This window comes from Juglans regia, chromosome 9, assembly GCF_001411555.2.
Source record: "Juglans regia cultivar Chandler chromosome 9, Walnut 2.0, whole genome shotgun sequence".
Taxonomy (NCBI): Eukaryota; Viridiplantae; Streptophyta; class Magnoliopsida; order Fagales; family Juglandaceae; genus Juglans; species Juglans regia.
This window is the reverse complement of record NC_049909.1, coordinates 2,175,353-2,198,224: the sequence shown is the minus strand read 5'-3', so window position 1 is coordinate 2,198,224 and position 22,872 is coordinate 2,175,353. Positions and strand designations below refer to the sequence as shown.

The window sequence follows — 22,872 nt, the reverse complement described above, 5'->3', positions numbered from 1 at the left end:
AAGTACAATAACGCTTGCTTAACGCCTGGGGAAGCTCTTGTGGACAGCCAAAGAATCGAATATTATTATGGCTTGATAATGGTAATTAAATTAATAGTTTTGATTTCGATCTCTCGTATAAAAAGTTGCCAACTTTTGACATTTATCCTTTAATTGATCGAATAGGGACGATGTGAAGGTGATCAAGGGATACTTCGCTTGGTCTGTCATGGATAACTATGATTGGAGCTCGGGTTATACAATTCGGTTTGGCCTCTATTTTGTAGATTATAATAATGGACTGGAAAGATACAATAAAACCTCAGCTACTTGGTTCCAGAACTTCCTAATCCAGAATTAATAGAGATCATGAAGATGCATGCTCGATCGTATTGCATGGATGGTGAAGATGGTTCCATCTGTATATGTAATTGCTTTCTAAATAATGTCCTAATTAGCCTTTGTGTGCGGACTCGAATCTTTGTTAAATAATAAATTACTCGTGCTGTAGTACTGCCTATGCGATGAAACAAGTCTAAGCATTGATCAGTACTACAGGCACTACATAATCTGCCGCCCTTTCATATTATATATCGCTTTGTCTAATTTTTCAATGCATATTAATTTACGTGATCTTCTGAATTTTTATTATGCATTAATGAATGATTAAGCCATCATGGATTTTAATTACGTTGCCAAATCCATCATGCGTATGTTTGTCTTCATCACTACAACACAATTACTTTTTAGTGACAGTTGGAAAATTGTGACAATCACTACAAGAAAATGGCCCTATTGCGGTGAATTTTTGTCTGATGGAATTAATATCGCCGCAATAAGTGATTTTTCGCGGCGATTTATGGGTCGACGCCGTGTCCAAGTCGTGCGGTTAATTATCGATCTTTTACGGCGATTTTTCACATATTTGTGACGAAAAGTGACGCCGTAAAATATGTTTTTCCTGTTGCAGCGATTTTAACTATAATTGCGGCGAATTAAGGCGCCGCTAATGTGAAAAACCTTCTGCCGACGCACAACTTCGCTGCAATAGCCAATTTAGTGTAATCGGCGCCAATTCCTCCCCCAAATCAGATTTCCCCCCAAAATCCCTATTTCCCCCCAAATTGCAGCGTTCCTTCGTCCTGATGTTTGCAGCCGCCCCTGTTTGCACCCGGCGATTCTGGAGCTGAAAATCCCACGCCCAAATTCCAGACTTGATTGCAACCATACTCAGTGCCTCCCCGCGGTCTGTTCTCGATATCGGCGGTCGAGAGCGTCCATCGACAGGTATCCGTGGTTCTAAGTGAATGTTTTGCTCTTCCCCTTCATCCTCGCATGAATTTAGTGTCTAAATTGACTGCATTCTTAAATATGGATTTGTGTTTGTTATGAGATTAGGGTTATTGCTCCTAAGAACCCGATAAATCAGTTCATAACAGTGTTTCTGTGGCTTATGCATGTAAGGTTCTGAGTGAACTCTTTTCATTTTTTGGTGATCCGTAGCTTGTGGATTTTGTTTATACTTCGTTTGGTTTATTCATGGCCCCTTGACTGGTACATTGTGCAGTGTTTGTCTCCTTCGATTGTCTTTGAAGTTCCAAACTGTTGTGTGTAAACTTTATTTATCATGTGGTGTTGTTGGGTCTCAACTCAGGGGAATTAGGTGACAGGGTAGCTTTTTGAGGTAATGAAAGAAGTTACTGAAATACGTATCAAATGATATATACCTAATCTTGTTGGACTATGAATGGTTGTCCCTCACCTTCCCACTAAATGCTGCCAGTGGCTTTCAAAATATAAGCTTGTTTATAGGCGAATTTAGAATTGTCCAAAGAGTAGTGGATGGGAAGTATCAATGCCACAGTGGTGCAATAAAAATGAAAAGAGAACAGGAAACTCATAAAGAGAAGTGGAGTCAGATTAATGGTTCAGTTTTCATAGTAGATCATGTACCAAGAAAATCTTGGTTTGATTCAACAATCTAGAATTTTGTGAAGACTAATATTAGATATAGTCATGTTGTGTAGTCATGTTCATATCATTGTTCTCAAACAATGAAGCTATTCCTAGTTTAATGCTTGAAGTGCAATGGAGCAAGAAAATTACCAATTTTGATCCTTAGGAAAGCAAATGGAGGCATTACTATTGCCAATTTTTCCCTCCCTTTCATTATTACTCCCATATATTATGTAATTGAACTCAACATCTTCTCTTTCCCTTCTGTAAGATTATTTATAAGTTGGTTGTGTTCTTTTAAGCTCAAAAACACAGTGGATACCTTGGTCCATTGGTTTTATTTATTCTGGCCGGGATTCTGTTTGGAGTAATATCATTGATTGTGTTGTGTGCATAATCTCTTGATCATCAAACCCATTACACAAACTTCCCCACAACCTCTCCGGAAGGTACAAAAATCCATAAAACATCGCATCTCCATAAACTACACCACAACATCAAGGTGGTCACACGTGTAAAAGAAAACAAATATAGTTAAAAGCTAAGGTGTGGGATGTGCACCCATGAACCGGCTGATACCCAGATTATTTCTTAAAGGCTAATACTACTAAATCAGGATTCCTAGCGAGCGAGTTTAACATAGTTGTTTATTTTTGTGGCTTCTTTATTATAGTTGTTTAGCAGATAAATAGCTAGGTTAACACAGTGCAATGCATTCTTGAAATGCCCTCCTGTTTTGCCAAGAATTAATTGATCTAATTTAGTTTCTACGCTACTTTAATATCTATCTGCTTTTTCAATCTTAGTGTGTTGTTCTCATTCATATACGTCAATTTTATACTCTTATATGAGGTTTTGGTGGTTCTTGTTATACGATCTGGAAACATTAAGCACTTGAATATATGGTAAAATTAATATGCCTATATATTATACTTAATATATTAATGATTTGTTTTTAAATTGGAATCACGTACGTAGGCAATTCTCAATTATTACGTAATATACATATATATATTGTATGAATTTTCACAACTAAAATGACCTTACACGGTACTAGAAATACTAATAAAATTATCAAATATTGTACGTTTGTGAGTACTCATGCATGATACTCATATATGCATTGACTGTTGACAAATTAACATGCATGCAGTAGTACTACTATATATATATATATATATTATACCCGCGTGTATAAAAAATTGATTATTGGCTGGCTATGGCGCTAGGGTTCAAAGATTAAAGCTGAATGACATAGATATATATATACTAGCATGGCTAGGTTGATGAGGTAGAAAAAGAATTAGAAAAAGATCATGTAAATATTGAAAGAAATGATCGATGATAGTGAAACGGCCGTGATGAAGTCCTTGACGGGCAAATATATAATATTATTATTGGGTCATGATCTGCCAAGCTAGTCATGTTAATTTGTTGCGGTCCTAGTCATCATCATGCTGCAGAAAAGGAGTAAAGGGATGGCTAGGGAAGAAGGTGATTAGGGTACGTACGTACTAATCTAATTACAATTTTCTGCATATAAATTAAAATATGTATAAGGCTAGCTTTTAGAGATTAGAAATGAATCGATCCATTCGTGTTCCCTGTTTCATTTATATTCCATTCTTTTCTTGTCTCTTTGTCCCTTCTTTTGTGCCTCTTCCTCAAGTCATTAGCACCTCAATGCTAGCTTTGCTTGTTAAACATTCAGAACCAATGACCAATTAGTGTCTCTTAATCTCATTAACATTGTAATGTTGTGTTCGGAAAAGTGAAAGCAGGATTAGGATTAAGAGGACCTTCAATGGTCCTTTTTCCTTTTGCTTGTATTTGAGTGCATGCATGCTAGCTTCCTGTACATGTTAGAAAGAAACAAAGTGCTCATCAGCTGTTTTATATATATATATATATATATATAGGTGCATCATGTCTCAAATTCACTCATTAATATAAATTATGTCGGATTTAGACCTTCTTTTTTGTAACTCATGACTGCAAAAAAATGAGTATTTGTGATAAGTTATTTATGTTAAAAAAATGACTATTTGCAATATTGCGAGAATTGTGAGACCAGTTCTTCATACAACATTTTTTTTGCTAGCTGTCCATATGTATGTACTCCTAATCAGATTATATTATGTGTTCAAAAAATGAGTTATAACTAATATAATATGTTATATATATCTCCTGCTTTAAACCTTTTTAATCACCAACATAAATACTCTTAAATATAAGAGTATGCAAATTAATCTATATGATGCATGCAATTTGACCAACATCAAAACCGGCTGCGAGTGATCACCTTTTTCGAGACGTGGATTACAAGATGCATGCTGACTGAAATCGTTAAAGCTGATGTGTTTACTTGTTAGTGGAAACTCGTATGGCTGCATATTACTACAAGAACCAAAGGGTTCTACAAGAAAGGAATTTTCCAGCTTTATATGTAAAGTTTTTATCTTCTTAATGATCCCCTGTTGTTAATAGTAAGAGAATTTATTACTTTTTTACTTTTACATCTCAAGAAGCTGTTTCATTAAAAATAAACAATAATAACGTACAATGTAGTTGGCTGTCCTGTATGTTTTTTGGATATTCTGTTTATATGACAATACACGTACTGAACAGTGGCCTTAGGTTCTTAGTTACAAAATTTGGATAAAGGATGTTCAAATATTTATATATATTAATGTGTTTGTGAAAATTACGGGGTTCATTGTGCTGACTTAATGTATAAATATTTTGTTTTGTTTTATCTTTTTGCAAAAGTATTTTATAGTTATTTTTTTTTTTGAATGGAAAACATGCAGCCCGTCAATGTAGTTATAATTCACAAGTATTAATGCTAGAAACATGTTAAACTTCTATCTATTTTAGGAAACTACTAAGGCCATGTTTGGGAAGTGTGAGCTGAGTTATTGTTCAAAGTATAACTGAACTAAACTGAAATTTTCTGTTTACTTATAGTTCACTTCCTCATTTTTTTGGATATTCTTCAAAGTATGCAATAAATTTGTTGTCTATGAGGGAAAACTAAGCTGGGAGCATTTAATCATTTGATAGATATTTTTCAAAGCCCATAAGTCTCTATGTATGTAACTTACCATGACAAGTTTATAGCTGTTTTTGCCCATAATATTACTGTGTATTATTCTTTCGAGTTTTTTAAACATTCAATGACAAGTATATGTTACTGATAGTTGATGACAAGTCGTCTTTTCATTTAGATGGACAAAAGCTGGATGAATTTGGGTGATAGACTTGTATCACCTGCATATGCTGAAGGGGTTAAAAATTTCCTCACAATGGCATGAAACCATTGTGAGGGAAGTGCTCGCATTCGGTGTCCCTGCCGTATATGCTGTAATAACCTCTTCTTGCCTATATTTGAGGTGGAGTCTCACTTGTTCATAAAAGGGATCAATCCAAATTACACTCAGTGGATATTTCATGGGGAGGAGGAAACACTCCCCATCATTGACGATGACACCGATCCCGGGGTTCGAGTTGCAGACAAGTACATTGATGACATGGACCGTATGTTAGACGACATCCGGGCAGGCACATTCGGAGATGCTCCTGAAGACAACACTACATCGCCAACTCAGCCATCAATACCACATCCCTCCCCAAACTCAACTTTTGACCAACTATTAGAGGATGCTCTACGTGACGGCTGCACTAAATTCTCAAAGCTCTCATTCGTTGTGAAGTTGTTACATATTAAAACGCTCGGTGGGTGGTCAATCAAGTCTTTCGATATGCTCATAAGCCTTCTGCGGTCTGCCTTTCCTGATGCTAAATTGCCTAGTTCATATGAGGAGGCAAGGTCATTGGAGCGAGGGTTGGATTTCAAGTACCACAAAATACACGCATGCCCCAACGACTGCATTTTATTCTGGAAGGAATATGCTAATCTTAATGAGTGCCCTATATGTAAGGCTTCGCGTTGGATGCCAAATACACATGGGTCACGAGTGATCCCACAAAAAGTCCTTCGGCATTTTCCTTTGAAGCCAAGATTGCAGCGTCTCTTCATGACAGAAAGGATAGCATGTGATATGAGATGGCATAAAGAGCAGCGGGTACCAGATGAGACTAGTATCAGACATCCTGCTGACTCTCAGTCCTGGAAGACGTTTGATCAAGCCCATTGTCGGTTTGCTAGGGATGCTCGCAATGTTAGGCTCGGTCTGGCAAGCGACGGCTTCAATCCCTTCAACAACCTAGCAAAACCGTATAGCATTTGGCCAGTTATTCTTGTCCCGTATAACTTGCCGCCATGGTTATGCATGAAAGACCAGTTCTTCATGACATCTCTCATTATCCCTGGTCCAAAATCACCAGGGAATGACATTGACGTGTATTTGCAGCCGTTAATTGATGAGTTGCTTGAACTCTGGGAACATGGGGTACCTACATATGATGCTTCCACGAAGGAAATGTTCATGTTGCATGCTGCCTTATTGTGGACAATTAATGACTTCCCTGCTTATGGAAATCTTTCTGGGTGGTCAACAAAAGAGAAATTGGCATGTCCCTCTTGCAATGCAAGCACAGATTCCAATTGGTTGAAGTATGACAGAAAACAATGTTATATGGGACATCGACGTCTCTTACCGGCAGGTCACATTTGGCGGACGAGAAAATGGTTGTTCAATGGTAAAGAAGATTATCGCATGCCACCAAATTGGGTTGAAGGAGCAGCTCTCTTAACTCAACTACAAATGCTTGGAGATGTCCAATTTGGAAAATCTTGTAGAAAGAGAAAACGCATTGCAGAACAGTTGAACTGGATAAAGAAAAGCATATTCTTCAAACTACCTTATTGGTCAATGTTGCGGCTTCGACATAATCTAGATGTTATGCATATTGAGAAGAACATTTCCGATAGCATATTGGGCACTTTAATGGACATTCCTGGCAAAACAAAAGATAATATAAATTCTCGGAGTGATTTGGAGTACTTGGGCTTCAGACAAGAATTGCATCTTAAGTCTGAAGGTGGCCGTGTTACAATGCCACGTGCATTGTACACATTACATGGAGATGAAAGGAATAAATTCTGTGAGTGGCTCGCTGGGGTTAAATTTCCAGATGGGTTTGCCTCCAATGTCACGCATTGTGTATCTGTACGTGATTGCAAAATCATTGGCCTCAAAAGCCATGACCATCATGTTTTCTTGCAATGACTGCTTCCTATTGCTGTTGGGGGGTTCTTAAGGAGTGATATTGCATTGGCTTTGACTGAACTTAGCAGTTTCTTCAAAGAGTTGTGCGCCCGAACCCTGGATGTGAATCGTGTATCCTAGCTTCAACTTGATATTGTCATTATTCTATGCAAATTCGAGATGATATTTCCTCCTTCTTTTTTCGATATTATGGTCCACCTAGCTGTCCATTTACTGGGTGAGACCATACTCGGAGGTCCAGTTCAATATCGGTGGATGTATCCGTTTGAAAGGTATCTCGGCAAATTCAAGCGGTATGTTAAGAATAAAGCCCGTCCAGGAGGTTCAATAGCAGAAGCAAACATTCACATCGAGTGTTTGACATTTTGCTCCATGTATCTCCAAGATGTTGAGACAAAATTTAATCGAGCGGACCGCAACATTGATGGTGGAGAAGAGGATACTATAGATGGTTTCAAAATTTTCAACCAAAGACTTCGTCCATTGGGTATAGCCCGTAATGTGCAATTAGAAGATAGACTCCGCACCTCAGCCATATGGTACGTGCTTAACAACTGTATCGAGATTGGACCTTATCTCGAGTAAGTAATCATGCCTTCCTTTGTGCTTTTTCGAAACGACCTACTACCATCTTGTAGACCTTACTCAACTAACTAATATTGATTGCCCAATGCATGTGTTCTCCAAATGCAGGGAGCACTATGAGAAATGTAGGGAGTCAAATCCAAATTCTGTCGATCGCACGCATCAAACTGAGTTTCCAACTTGGTTCAAGCAACGTGTACGTTGGCAATTATTAGAATATTCTATCTACTTATAATTAAACCGACTTTGCTTTTGAGTATGTATTTGAAAGTATAAGTTCAATTTTCAACCCACTGGTTTTGTGTAGGTTCAAGACCAACGTACGGGAAATCCACCACGGGTGTCTCCTGATTTGTATGCGTTAGCTTGTGGTCCTGACCCTTGGGTTGCATCATATGCTGCCTGCATTATAAATGGTAAACGGTTCCATACGAAGCAACTTGAACTTCGCCGACGATCACAAAATTCAGGGGTGTTGGTAACTGGTGACGAAGAAACTAATAACTTAGACTTTTATGGTGTTCTTAATGATGTTGTCGAGTTACACTACATTGGAGGTCGTCGAGTGTACTTGTTCAGTTGTGATTGGTTTGATGTTGGTGATAAGAAGCGTGGAGTACGAGTAGACGATCATATAACTAGTGTCAACATGGACAGAACTTGGTATAAGAACGAACCATTTGTGTTGGCATGCCAGGCTTCCCAGTGTTTTTACATTAGAGATATAAGGTCAAAGGGGAACTGGTATGTTGTGCAGAAGTATAATAATAGGAATGTGTATGACATTCTACCAGTGCCAAGGGTTCTGGACGATATTGATGGCGAATCAAGTGAGGATGATGTTTATCAAGAAAATGAGCCATCATTTGATTATCCACTTTTACATTGTGATGCATATCCAGTATCAACTCCACTTAGTAGGACTGATATAGAACCTATCCACATTGAAAGAGGCCATATGGCGGTTGGTGGTGAATGCTTCAATTCACCAGACTTTATTGATGATGGAATGGTTCCATCTGGTTCCGGAGATGGTTATGGTGATTGGGAATATTCAGACGAAGAGGACCTATCCACCGATCAAGAATTGGAGTCAGAATAGGCATCTGCCAACCATTGGAAACCAGGTGAGCACCGATTCAATTGAAAGAGGCAGCCTTCATGGATTGGATTACATACTGGGTTGCAACTGCAATTTATTCTAAATTCATCACATTTTTTCATTGGTTTTTTCGTGGACCCTTATGTAGAAGTATTAATGAGGGTACACACACTAATGTATATAGTTTGACAATATTTATTTGAATGCATTATCTTATTGCATGGTTGTCGTGGTTATGTTTTCTCTAAATAGCTTCATGTAATTAACATTTGCGATTTTTTAATCTCAGGTGGACAGAAATAGGATACATTTGGTTAGAGTGTTCAAGGCAAACTCCATTGCAATCTCATCTCAACCCATGGAGTTAATGAGGAGCATTAACGGCCCAGTTAGATCATTGCCCAGTGTACGAGGAACCCGTCCCAGGAAATTTGCACCGTACAGACGTAGTGCACGCAGACCACGTGGAGTCCAAATTGGAGACGCTAGTTCAGATGATGAGACGCAACCTCCAAGCCATCCATTGGAGACTCCTTGTGCGAACCCATGTCCAGAGACCGAGGCAAATAGAGAACCCTCGCCAAGGGAACAACCGGATCCTGTTCAAAGTAATAGGATCGGTATAGTTGACAATGATATACAAGGTGAAATTAATGCATTGTTGATTGTTGTGTAAGATTGCTTTAAACAAACGATACCCCTAACGCAACCTTATTGTTATTATGTCATACAGGTGCGGATGTCTCGTCTGTGCCTGTATCCAACCAGACACAGACGAGACGTGGTCGCGGCCCAGCCAAGTGCACTGAATTTGAAAAATTACGTAAGCATGGAAAAGTGTTGTTGAAGATAAATAGTGGAGAAACAGCACCATGTTGCGAGAATGCAAACATGTTTACAACACGTTTAAGCTGGATCATTAAACATCACTGCAACATGAGCTACCCTAGATGGAGTGATGTACCCCAAGAGCATAAGGATGAATTAATCGATCGTGTTCGGGTAAGACTTTTATTCTTTCATGTTGATCATTAAAAACGAAAGTACCACATATAATTCACGAGTGATCACCCTAAAAATTAATGTATATTGTGCAGGGTGATTTTGAATTGGATTGGGACTTAGAGAACCATCAATTGGCTGTGACTAAACAGCTTCGTAAGCGCTTTAATGCCTTCCACCACCAACTGCATCAGATATATATGTCATATGGCAGCCATGACGAGGCATTGGCGACTGGGACTAGTTTGGTCACCCCCTAGTATGGTTTAAGCTCTGTGAACGATGGGGTAGCGAGGCCTTCCAGGTATGCATTCTGTGTGTTCAATTCAAACCCAGACTTTTAACGGAATGGTTACTCTATGTAATCTTGCATATTGAAAATGAAATATTGTAATGGCAGAAAATATCAAGTAAAAATTGGGACAATAGAAGGATGCTGAAAATTAACCACACAACTGGTCGCAAATCCTTTGTGAGGATGCTAGAACAAAAGGTATAAGGTTTGAAAGCTCACAACCACACACTCACATAATGTTAAATTTAGGACGTAGATTTTCATGAAAGCATGGGGTATGCTATATCCCCATACCATATGTCCCATATTATCTGATTGAATATGTTACATGCACACGTACCACACACATGTAGCGGGCTGAAAATGCAAATTTGGTGGACTTCTACAAGGAAACCCACTGGTCCAAGAAGAAAGATAAATTTGTGACACCTGCTACCGAAGACATTTATGTGAGTATATTCTAGCATCGAGTGTTTGTATGTTAAATGCAATGATGGTTCAATTTATTAGAATGAATCTTAAAAATGCATTATTAGAGCATAAAACCCCATAATCGGTTCATTATGTCCTATTGCAGAAGGATATGGTAGGAAAGCCAGATAAACGAACTGACGAAGCAGCAGCGGGTGTCTTTAGAGAGGTACTTGGGCATCGACCGGGTTATGCAAGAGGATTGGGAGAGATGGTGATCCCCGAGTCTACAAGACAACGCTCATTGGCACGAGAGAGAGAATATATAGCTTTGATTGAAAAACATAAGAAAGAGGCCGAAGCTTCCAAGAGTCAGATGGAGTCAATGAAGGCAAACATGGACGTTATGATGGAGAGACAAAACGAAACGGATCGTATGTTGAGGGCCATCTTCACTGCAAACCCGTCCCTGGGTGAGTCTCCTCGAGAGACTCACTGAGGATATCTTTTGCGGGAAAAAGTGAGAAGGTTTTTTGTGGTATTTTTGGTGCATTTTTGTGCTAAGAAGGTGGATTGACAAGGTATATATATATAGAATATATATACCCAATGGGAGACTATATGTATATGTTTTGTGGGAGCAAGCTTGGTTGGGAAATCAGATGTTTTGGCCCAGGATATATCCTTAGATATGGGTGATGGTACGTGGTACACGTTTTTGGCTGATGGTTGACCAGACCATGTCATCTTGACCAAATTCACGGGAGGGGGAACAAGCAGGTGATGTCTTCATTCCCCTATTCGATTTACTTCTACTATGCACTTCTATACAAATGATCATTTATTAGTGTTTATTCTTTCATATTGTTCGTAATCTATGTTCCTCTTTTTCGTACGTGGGAATTTTGGTTGTTAGCCTTGTTCTGGGATGTCTTTATGAAGGGTTATATACAGATTTCAAAAAGTATATTGTGTTTTTTAATATGGTTATAGGTAGTAGCATTTGGATTGATGCATTATGAGATAAGAAGCTGTTTAATTTGGACAGATTATAACTAACATTGGAACATGTTACCATGTAATGTATACATGTGATGTTATATGTTACAATATGTAGCCAGTTATACATGTATGTTTGTTCAATGGAAGGTATTGAGTTTGAATAATGTGCTATAGAATATAACAAGGTGAATGGAACTTGAATAAAGAATATGTATTGTATAGTATTTTTGGGCCCAGGTAGCTAACTTGAATGAATGGAGGAAGGGCTTTTTACATTGATTTTGAATTAAATTGCACTTGTATGGATTGATGTTTTAAATGCCAAATTGGTTAATGGATGGGATAACTAATTTGTTGGATCTTTGTAATGAACTATAAAGTTTAACTATAACTAGGGGTAGGACTGAAACAACAATAAATCGGTGATGTCTTTTTGTCCATATAGGTGCATCCCATGAGTTGCACGTTGAGGGTTATAAAAGGGGTATATATAATGTACCTGAGGAGCGCGCAAAGCTAATGCAGCAGGCACGTTTGGGAGTTGTCAAGGAATATTTGGGTGGTGGGGTGATGACGAAGTTGTACGAGAAGTATATAAACGCTGAAGGGTACCGTCGAGTGCATGAGGCGCTCATACAATATTGATGGATAGCGTCACCTTTTTGAAGGGTAAGCAATTTCGATTGATTGATCATTAGTTTTGGAGTTTATAAGTTTGTGCATATCTAAAAGTAGATTCAATATTTGTAAGATTAGCATATTGAGTTATAAAATACGTTTTGTTTATGCTAATAATTAATTGATGTAGCAGTCAATGATGTAGCAGACTTTTACATCAGTGCTGATCTTGTCATTTGACGTAGCAAGAGGCTTCAAATTCAAGAACCCCGGCCAAGGATTTTTGGACCCAATCTATATAAGCTTGTTAATTAACTGGTAAGTGACATTTTTTATGTTCCTACAAGTTTCCTGGGACTTTCAACTTTTTGAAGTTAGATTTGCTAGCATATGTTGCAGACTCTTGCTGTGTTGTGTAGAAAGGTAGATATAGGACCACCATAACTAGGCTATATATGCATTATTAGCCTATTTCTTAGGTACTTAAATCTTATATATATATATATATATCTAAGCATCAGTAACCGAACCATCAGTACTGCATCAGTACTTTCTTAGCTACTTTATGTGTAAGTAACCTAACCAAAAAATCTTATATATATATATATATATATCTAAACATCAGTACTGCATCAGTACTTAAAGTAAAATCGTAGTTGAAATCTTTCAGCTTTTTGGTAAATACATCATGAAGAAGTATCGTTCCAAAAAGAGTGTCCAAAAAATAATTAACATCCAAATTACTACAGCTTGTTACTTGTGCATTGACTTTCTCCAGGGTTCTATAATTCCATTAATAAAATTAAGAATTTTCCATAGAAAGTCACTTCTTCCAAATTAAACAAAGATCAGGATGAAAGACAATACAAAAACATCTCTTTCAATGTTTTTCAGGTTGATTTTATATCCGGCTAAAAAATTCCTATTTAGAAAATAATAAACAAGATTAAGAGTTAATTTAGTTGAAAAATAAAAGTAACTAGCTGTCATCAATCTTTTAATATAAATGTTTACATTCACTTTTCAATAACTCTTTCTCTCTCTCTCTATATATATGCAATTATATAGATAGATAGCTGCATCCTCCTCCTAAGAGCATTGGCATTGGACTCATTTGATGAGTCCAATGCTTAAAATTTGATGAATTTTACTCAAAACACACGGCATTGGCTTCACCATTTATGTAAATGTGAAACTTCCAGCTACAATATAGTATCATTTATCGCCAAAGTTGATGAACTACTGTTCAACATCTATTGCATTATTTTATTACAAAAATATTAATTCGCACGCAAGGTATTCTTTCTTCCCTCTCTATTCTGCTTTCTTCCTCTCCCGAAATCCTCAATTCCTTTTCGATTCCTCTCCCTTTTTTATTCATTTATTGGGTTTGGTCCAACCCCAACTGAAAGAAAGGTTGAATCTCTGTCTCTCTCTTCTCTCCTCTCTTACGTTCAAGAAATGATGCGGTGTGTTTTTTGAGGTATAGGGTTCGAGATCTCTGGGGAAAGATGAAGAGATGAGGACACAGAAACAGTATCATTTGGCCATGGATGATACCAATTTACGGACAGTTCTATACGAGACGCGTCATCACGCTTCTCTTTTAAATATTGTTCATTTGTCCGTAAGTTAATTTTAGTTCAGTTTCACCAATTAATCAGAGTAAAAATGCTTGATAACAAATGTTTTAGTAATCAACAACGAGGGAAAAATGTTTTTTTCCCTGTATATAATGCTCATTGTTTTCGTGCTTAATTGATTCAATGCATTGAATTTCAGGGTTTATGGTGGTTTTGATAGGTAATACACACATACTTGCATACATAAAGATATATGTTTCAATGCATTCCCGGATGCGCATTTTCTTTCCTATTAAACTATTCATAAGGTTAATTTGATTGTACAAGACAATCATGAAAAGTTAGCCCACTTAAGTCTATATAGGCTGTCCAAAGGAATAGTTTGGTTAAACAATTATATTACTGCAGACATTGTATGCTGTGTAAGGTTATATAACCTATTCTCAGCAACCTAATATTTCTATTGATGCCTACTCACAATTGTGAAATGGGATTAACCCAATACGAAATAAGAAACTAATTTCTATATGTTATTGGGGGAGGGAGGATTTTAAGATTGGTGTTGCCTTAGTGAGGATTCAAGTTGGCAGTAATTTTGTGTTAAAAATCTTGATTGATCTTAATGATTTGGTTGTAATGCTATGAAATCCATAACCTATATAGGTCAGGTTTGTACGTCACTGCATTTTTCTTTCTATTTATTCTAGTTGGTATCAAATGTATCAGGTGGAAGCCTTGCTACATTCACTACGGGAACTTGGTCTGAGCCTCACAATGTACTTGGAGTTGCTGATGATACTGATACAGTGTATTTATCAAAGTAAATGGAGAAGAGATAATGAGAATTAATAAAATCTCTATTCCAATTGTTGGCCTGTATGCACAGAATGATTCTGATGAACAGATTTCCTGCTTGTAAGTGTGTTTTTTTTGTCCGTTACCTCTGCATGAAATTTGACTAGACTTCTTTTTAAGAGTATTTTCCTGTTGACCTTGAGTTCATGGTTGGAGGCTCTGGCTTTTCTTGTTTGACCACTCCTGAAGTCCTTAGAACTTGGCAGCTGTTTAAGTTTGGAAATGTTTCCAGGTGCAGCTTCGTTATCATTACATCAGATGGTTCCTTTCAGCACATTGAGATCGGCCAGGAGCCAAGTGCCTCTATGTCCTCTGTACTCACCTCAGATAATGGCTTAACCCTAAAGAGGCAGTTCTATGACACTGTTTTCTGTTTTGACTACTGTCCAGAACTTTCTTTGCTAGTTGTTGTTGGTGGTTCTACCAGTGTCTCACTGGCTTCTGGTGGGAATTCTGGTATGTTTATGTACTGGTTTTTTCTTTCAATTTTTTTTGTTGTGAACATTGTGTTTTTATAGGTCCTTGTGCAACTTCATTTCTTTTATATTAGACATGCAGCTACCACATTCTAACCCTTTCTCACACAAAAAAAATGAGAGAGGAAAAAAAAAAAAAACTCCACCTTCTAGTTCTGCGTGGTAAAATATGTGGATGAGTAGATGACTTTTGATTATTGCTTTTATTTGATTCTTTAAATGGTGTAGACGTCCTTGAATCTTTCTATCAGTTGAGGTTCATATGATTGTGCTGCTTTAAAAATTCGTCCTTTTACGTTTCCTCAACCAATGAGTATGTGTGTCCATTTGAAAACCCTGAAAATTGAACTTCTTTCTTTGGAGACCACCATATCAGTTAGAGTCCATTTTTCTGTCTGGTAAAAGGTTATTATGAATGTCTAGCACTTTTTAGAAACATGGAAAACTAGATTTTGGACCTAGACTACTCATCAAGAGTTAAGCATTTGGTAACAAGATTTGTAATTTTCTTCCAGGGTCTAGTAGTATTTCTCTTTGGCGTAGAAGTAAAATCCTGGATATGGAGCGACTATTCTCTGCTCAATTTGAGGGCATATATTCTAAAATATGAAAGAAAAAATAATAATTTGAGGGCAATTTGAGGGCATGCAGCCTTCTAAAGCCTTGATTGAGGAACATGCTAAATAATAATAATAATAATAATAATAATAAGTTTTCATGACCAATTGTATGCATATCTTGGAATCATCTTCCTTAGCATGCATGTGGTATATGCAAATATAATGTACCACATGATCCAATACAGATCATAATCATCTTGAATACCTTTTTTATATAGATTAACAATATATATTACTCTTAGGTACCTAGCTAGCTGGAAAAGAAATCATGGTTCATGCACATAATTTCTTTTCCGCTTTTTGGTTTAGAATGTAAAAGGCAGTGTATGTACTCCACTGTAGATTTCCTAATAATTGCACCATTATTTGTTCATGTACACCATTTCTTTTCATATTAATTGCAGATTGCCAACTTGGGTATTTCTTTTGTGCAGTGTGCAGTGAATCTAGAAGGTAGAAAACTCCCTTGATAACCCTGTTCCAGAGTGCATCGATCGATCTTTGCCGCTCAATCACCAAGTCATCGCAAAATCATCAACAATCGATGTGCGAAGTTGCGGATGACTTAACCAAATGTTTTCATTTTGGTTTATACTTGTATCACATTTGTGTTGTCTTAGTTTGATGTGGACTTTGTTTTTTGTAAGAGACATTAGCTGCTCCCATTTGTAAGAATTTATTGTCTTCCATTAATGTACCATATGCCAGTTTATAGGAGGAAACTTAATTCAAAGGGTTTGATATTGTACTGATCATGTATTGGATGAGTTGGATTAAAGTATGGTTACAAGTATTGGATGAGTTGTATTGATTTTGGTTACAGGTATTGGATTAAAGTATTATACATGTAATATTGTGCATTAGTTGGAGCAGGAAATTAGGTACCTATTCAAAAAAGTGTGCATTCTGTACAAAAGCTGGAAATTCTAGTTTGAAATAATCTTTTGCGGCGAACGTGAGGTCAAAAGCTAATATGACTTTTAGCGGCGAATACAGTTAGACGCCAAAAGCTAATATGACTTTTAGCGGCGAACTATAATTCGCCGCTTAAAAAAAATATCTTATTTGCGGCGATTATAGTGAACGCCAAATGCAATAAATAGTTAAAATCATTATTGCGGCGATTTTATGTTCGCCGTAACAAAATTGAAAATCATATAAATCTTATTTCCAGCGAATATTTTTAGACGGGAAAGGCCAGGTTTTTATTTGCGGTGCATAATATTCGATGCAAAAACTATTAGCGGTGATATTAAATCGCCGCAAATAATATATTTTACGGCGATGTTACTGTATTAGCAACGAATTAAAGTGCTGCGAATAAGTTTTCACAGCGATATATAGACCGAAATATCAAAATTTTTGCAGCGTAATTTAGAATATTTGCAGCGGTTGAAATCGCTGCAAATAAAGTTTTTTGGCAGCGAAATTTGAATTTCGCTGTGGAATCTAATAAAAGTCTCAACAATTGCGACTACCGGCTGGCGCAGTACTTATCGCTGCAAATAAGTTTTCGCAACCATTTTGACACTTATTAGCGGCAATTTTGGGCGCCGGGAATGAGCATTTTTCTTGTAGTGAATCTCCAAACCGTTACTAAAAAGCCTTTTCTGTGACGGTTTTTGAAAACTGTCACTAAAGACAGATGAGATTTTTTTTTTACGTTGCAACGTATGGGAAATTAACGTTCGAATGTCACATATACATTCGAACATTGTGGCTACTTACATGCGAACATGAAATGTTTTGGCGCCAATGTTCGAACGTTAATTGTAAATTTAAATTAAATATGACTTTAATTTAAAAATTATGTGATTTTTATAGTGCATAATTTGTGAACAAGTCTAAAAAATTGACTTGTATATATTTATATACGCACAATTTGTAAAATATAATTATATATAAATATAAATATATATATATATATATGTTTATATATATTAGAAGTGCAGTGATTTAGTATTAAAGTTGAAAAATATAATATTAAAGAAGATTGAGAATTGAAATTAAAAAAACATAAAAATATTAAATAATATTTTTCCTTACATACACTACAAGAAATCAGGCATTTTCCAACGATTTTAAAATCACCGCAAACAAAATCGCTGTAAATAGATATTATTTCCAGCGATTTTAAAGTCGCCGCTCAATTTCCTATGTGAAGTTAGGAAATAGAGAAATATAATTTTGGCTTGACTTTTTGCAGCAACTTTTTTATCTTTTGTAGCGACTTTTTTTGCCACAAAAAATAATTTTGCACCTGTAGCGTGTTAATTTTCCGTTGAAATGAAAAAATCGCTGTAATTAATGGATTTTGCGGTGAAAATTGTCGCCGTAACAAAATATGCTGCAAGTAGAACTTATTAGCGGCGAATAAAATTCGCCGGAAAAAGAACATAAAATTTAAATGCCGCGGGTTAGGTTTTTCTTCATTTGTTTCCCTCGTCAAACTCTCCCCGCCCCTCTGCCCCCCTCTCCCCACGTTCTTCTCCTTCAAGCCTCCGCCATGCACAGCCGTCGCTGACGACCACACCACGCCACCGCCACCTCACCTCGACAGCGAACCCCTCCTTTTCCCCCAGCCCCCGCGCCGATCTCTTGCCTTTTTCCCAAATCTAGCCTCACCTCTACCACCCACATCTCGGCGCCGTCGACAGTCCTCTGTCGGAGCCCCCTTCTCCTCCACGCCTAGCCGAGCAGCCCGAGGCCCTCCCTCTCTCCCTTGCTCTGTTCGCAACCCACGACCACCAGCTCTCCTCAGCGCCACCGTGCTCCTCCCGAGCCACCACTCCACGCCAAGCTACCACCACGACCACCCCTGGTATGGGTTTTCAAGTTAATTTTCAAGTTAATCATGATTTCAGCTTATTGTTTTATTAAAGTATATAATTTTAAAAAGTAAATTTCCTGTTTCATCTTGTAGGTTTTTGATGATTTTCTATTTGTTGTAATTTTCTTTCCATTTTGTGAATGTTGTATGATCTCTCATAGGGTGATGCCACTCGGTTAATTAATATCATATGTGTATGTATATTATGTTTATGCACACACACTTACTTTGTTCTGAGTAAAGAGAGTAAGGAATGGGATCACAGCCTGGGTTAATACCTTCTATGGATGTGATGATAGTAATATCTTATACTTGTTGGGCAGTCTCTTAAGAGGGACCTAGACGATAGGGGCCAGAAGGGTTCTCTCAAAACTAGATCTATAACTTGATCTCAACACCACCAAGAATAAAATGGAACTAAATCAATAGACAGAAATAATGAACATGGTCCCATTAATCAATATATGATTGCCACCTATGACAGATTTGTCAAATCTTCTGTCACATATTAAGGCTTTGTAAGTCAGAAAACTTCCCAACTTATTCTTAATAATTTCTTTTAAGCAACTAATCCTAAATTTTATTTTTACTATCTTGATTTTGTTTTCTAAGTATTAATCCTTAATGTAGATGGAACTGTATGGCTAATGTTAAGTGGAACTTCTGTTTTGGTCACTAGATTAGCTACACTGTGGTCCATAGAAGTTGGGTACATATTTCTTATGTTATAAGGTTCTCCTGAGCTAGTCGTTATCTGGCTATGGTACATACTTAAAACTGAATGAAATCTTAAGATGCCTTGATAATTCTCAATAAATTTTAACCAACTTATCATCATATTCATCACACTTTTTTTATGCCAATTTACCTTATGAGAAATGGAAGATTTGGTTATCAAGTAAAATACAATAAACTGAGTAAGGACTAGCTTCATTTCATGTCAGTTTGCATCAATGATCCATACATCTCCTTAAGGTAGAACTTAATCCTTATATCAAGTTGAAATCGTTCGGCCGTCATTCCCTTCATTATGTTCTTGCAGGTCTATACATATTCATATGCTTATCCTAGTAGAAAGATTAAAAGAAGCAACAAAGGGATGATAAGCAACATTTGATCCACCAATAACCTTAGATAGATGGTCATCTTTGTCAACTTTAAATTTTTGATCCATGAGTTAAATTCTGCAACTTTCACTTCAAGGAGGACATTCTGGATCATGAGTGAGACATATTGGTTTGCCAAGGCTGCACAAACCTGGCGCGAGAGATTTAGCCCATAAACCAAGCACAGCACCCTTTTGGACAAAGTAGCAATCATCCAGCGAAGTAACAGCTGATGCTTTTATTACAGAAACTAAACTATTCAAGGTAGTAGTCTGTATTAGGACATTGAAATCAATGCTAATTATATATTCTGTATTAGGACATTGAAATCAATGTATATATATTCTGTATTAAAACATATGAAATCAATGCTAATTGACTTGTTTCGAAATAAGGCAAGTCTGCCTCTTCAAAACAATTATTCTCTAGCCAAAGATACCCGTAGTTGCCAAATAAGATCTTTCCAAGTTGGACGTTAGACTTCCGTATCACTTAAACAATGGACAAATTGATTATTCTTTGATCTTTCAATTGGGGGGTTTGAGTCTGAGTAGATGGCTTCCTAGAATACAACGTTAATGAAATCCTCTGTGCTACCATTGAGTAGTTTGAGTCTTGCATATGTAGTTCATAAGATCTATAACACTAACTTTATTCTAAATTCCTTCTCATATAATTTTTTTTTCATTTTAATATAAAATAAATAATTACAGATTGGAAACTTTTGTCAAGATTGGAGAATACCTTAAAATCATTGGTTGTGGTCAAATATGTTCTAAGAATCTGAATCTTGCCGGAAATCAGTTGACAGGAACTTTTCCAACTAAAGGTATGTTCATCTTTCATATTACTTTATAGAATTTCCAATCACAAAGGTCATATTAATTAGAATATAATACAACTAATTAATTCTACTTCTTTCCATCGGTTTAAACTTTTCGGATAAGCAGTGATTTCATAAAAACAACTGAGATGGCTGGCCTAGCTATTACCCATTTGGCTTAGAGGCTATGGACAGATTCATTATTCATTGGACTTGTAATTTGGACGTTTTTTACAGTATGTACATGATGTTATTTGACACAAACTTAAGTACTCTTTTGGAAGCAAAAAGCTAAATTAAAAAAAAATAAAACAAAAACTTTTTATTTTTAAACTAGAAAGATCAAAACGCTCCACATGCAACCCATGCTTTTGGGAAAGCTTAGACCCTCACTTTTTAAGGACTTGTTTATTTATAGTCCTGTTAATAAGTAATATTAATTATATATATGCGTGCATAGTTTCATTCTCAGTTGATTCATAAGCACTATATATATATGTAGTTTTTAACAAGATCAGCTGGTGCATGCAGGTATCTTAATTATATATATGTAGGCCTACATATGATGATGATGATGATATTTTGGCAGCAAATGTATCATATGATGATGATGATCGTCATGGTTTAAGGCCTGATCTGAAGTAGTTCAGTACTACTGATCTCTAATTTCAAAAGTAACATGGCTGTTGTAATTAGAGATAGAAATTAGGCCAATACCCCTCACGTTCCACACTAGAAATTAGAGATGGTTTGCCAAGGTGCATGCAGGTCTTGTCAACAAGACTAAGGAACTGCTGTACTGTTATATATATATATATCAACAGGTCTTGGACATTTTCCTCAGCAAATTTAGTTCATATATGTAGATTTGCAGGGTCCCTTATCTCCAAGTAGGATATATCCTCAGTAGATTTAGTTCATATCTTGATCTACATTCAGTATTGTTTTTGGGTTTGCATGCAGAATCCTTTCAGCTGGCATTTTTTGCATGGTCTTGGATAATGTGGATGGTATGGCTAGCATATTGGGATGCAAGGTACCCTCTTTGCTCATGAAGTACTTTGGCCTATGGATGCCTCCTTCAAGGCCAAGTCTATTTTGGTGGCAAATGTGTTTCAATCACATAATACTCTGCTATAACTTTTATTTTTCCTTCTCTCTGCCTCTTTTGGTTAGAAGCCATACAGCTTCTTAAAGTTTTATCTCTCAAATTCGTTACCCATCCTCCATATAGCTAAATTGAAGTTATCCTTCTTTCTAATATGCTGTAGCTAAATTGAAGTTACCCATCCTCCCATTAGGAAGTTATCAAATTTGGGAAATGGAGTAACATTATTTGCTACTTTCGTACCTTGTAGCTTCTTATCTAGTGTTTGCTTAAATAATTTGATTTCTTCCTAATTTTTCTCCGTTTAAGCTTATAAGCGTAGCTTTCCCAGACACGTCTTCATGTACTATATATATATATAGAAGGTATAACATGAACATGCCAATTAATTGACATGCAGTACGTTTGATAATTAATCTTTTTGTGCCATTCCATAATTAAGTATAAATATTAATACAAATACACACATTATATTATCATTATTTTTTATGCTTCAGTACCATATTATATACATATAGAGCCCTTAACCTTGCATAACTAACTAGCTAGCTAGCTAGAAGCTGCTAACATGCAGTGGTATATTAATGCAATGCCAAATCATGAATCAGATAGCTAATTAACCCAAAAAAAAAAAAAGCATGCAGTGTTTCCCACATACTAAGTTATAATTTGTTTTTGTTTTTTTTAATTTTGTTTTCTTTCTATGGGTGCAGGATGTTGACATAGATGGTGGAGGTGAACCTTCGTCTCTGTCAAGCATTGGGGTCAGTGTTGCTCCTTATCTATCTAATTCATCTTTGACTAGTACTTTTAGGAATGTCAGCTGTTTGATTTGGTTAACTTTTGAGTGTTGGTCCGAGTAAGAAGTTTAATTTGTTGGATGTTTCATCTTATAACTTAAAAAGGTTTCTCTCTATCCTTGTTCTCCGGTTCATCTCATTTGAGGCATATGTTTCCTTTTTAAGGCATGTTTTGTGAAATTTTCTTTTTTATTTTATGAAACACTTTTTCCGGCGAGTAAAATTCGTCGGAAATATTTTTTATAGTTTAAATTTATTTCCGGCGATCTAATGTCGCCGGAATACTATTTTCCGGCGACACCTATCCGCTGGAAATACTTAATAACGACGATAATTTAAAATCGCTGGAAAAAATAATGATTATTTGCGGCGATTTAATAACTTTTGTGACGGTTAATATCGCTGCAAATAGTTTTTTTCAGCGATTTTAATGGTAAACGAGAAGGCCATTTCAGTCGATTTTTTTTTATATATAAAAAAAAATACAAAATATGATAGAATTTTGTAAACAACACTCAGATGATAGTGT

At 36.5% G+C, this 22,872-nt stretch overlaps 3 protein-coding genes across 6 annotated transcripts; all 3 read left to right on the top strand.

Moving 5' to 3' along the window:
- Window positions 1–1,104: 1,104 nt before the first annotated feature.
- LOC109021500 lies at window positions 1,105–10,076 on the top strand. The gene is made up of 4 exons (XM_035694143.1): window positions 1,105–1,266; window positions 9,104–9,458; window positions 9,548–9,816; window positions 9,912–10,076. Exons 2-4 carry the CDS (start codon window positions 9,173–9,175, stop codon window positions 10,074–10,076), a joined length of 720 nt encoding a protein of 239 aa, XP_035550036.1. The 5' UTR covers window positions 1,105–1,266; window positions 9,104–9,172.
- LOC109021498 lies at window positions 5,466–7,127 on the top strand. The gene has a single exon (XM_019004136.2). The coding sequence runs from the start codon at window positions 5,466–5,468 to the stop codon at window positions 7,125–7,127; it is 1,662 nt and encodes a 553-aa protein (XP_018859681.2).
- LOC108989988 (MAG2-interacting protein 2-like) lies at window positions 10,075–16,398 on the top strand. 4 transcript variants are annotated; one of them, XR_004802425.1, is made up of 9 exons: window positions 10,075–10,120; window positions 10,217–10,309; window positions 10,465–10,560; window positions 10,689–11,302; window positions 11,970–12,193; window positions 12,336–12,460; window positions 14,452–14,640; window positions 14,813–15,036; window positions 16,111–16,398. XR_004802425.1 is itself a non-coding variant. In XM_035694108.1 (3 exons), exons 1-3 carry the CDS (start codon window positions 14,564–14,566, stop codon window positions 16,144–16,146), a joined length of 330 nt encoding a protein of 109 aa, XP_035550001.1. In that variant the 5' UTR covers window positions 14,176–14,563; the 3' UTR covers window positions 16,147–16,398. The 4 variants fall into 4 exon arrangements, 1 of the variants encoding a protein (XP_035550001.1); XR_004802426.1 differs by having other exon boundaries at window positions 10,689–12,193; window positions 12,351–12,460; XR_004802424.1 differs by having other exon boundaries at window positions 10,689–12,193.
- The last annotated feature ends 6,474 nt before the right edge of the window (window positions 16,399–22,872 follow it).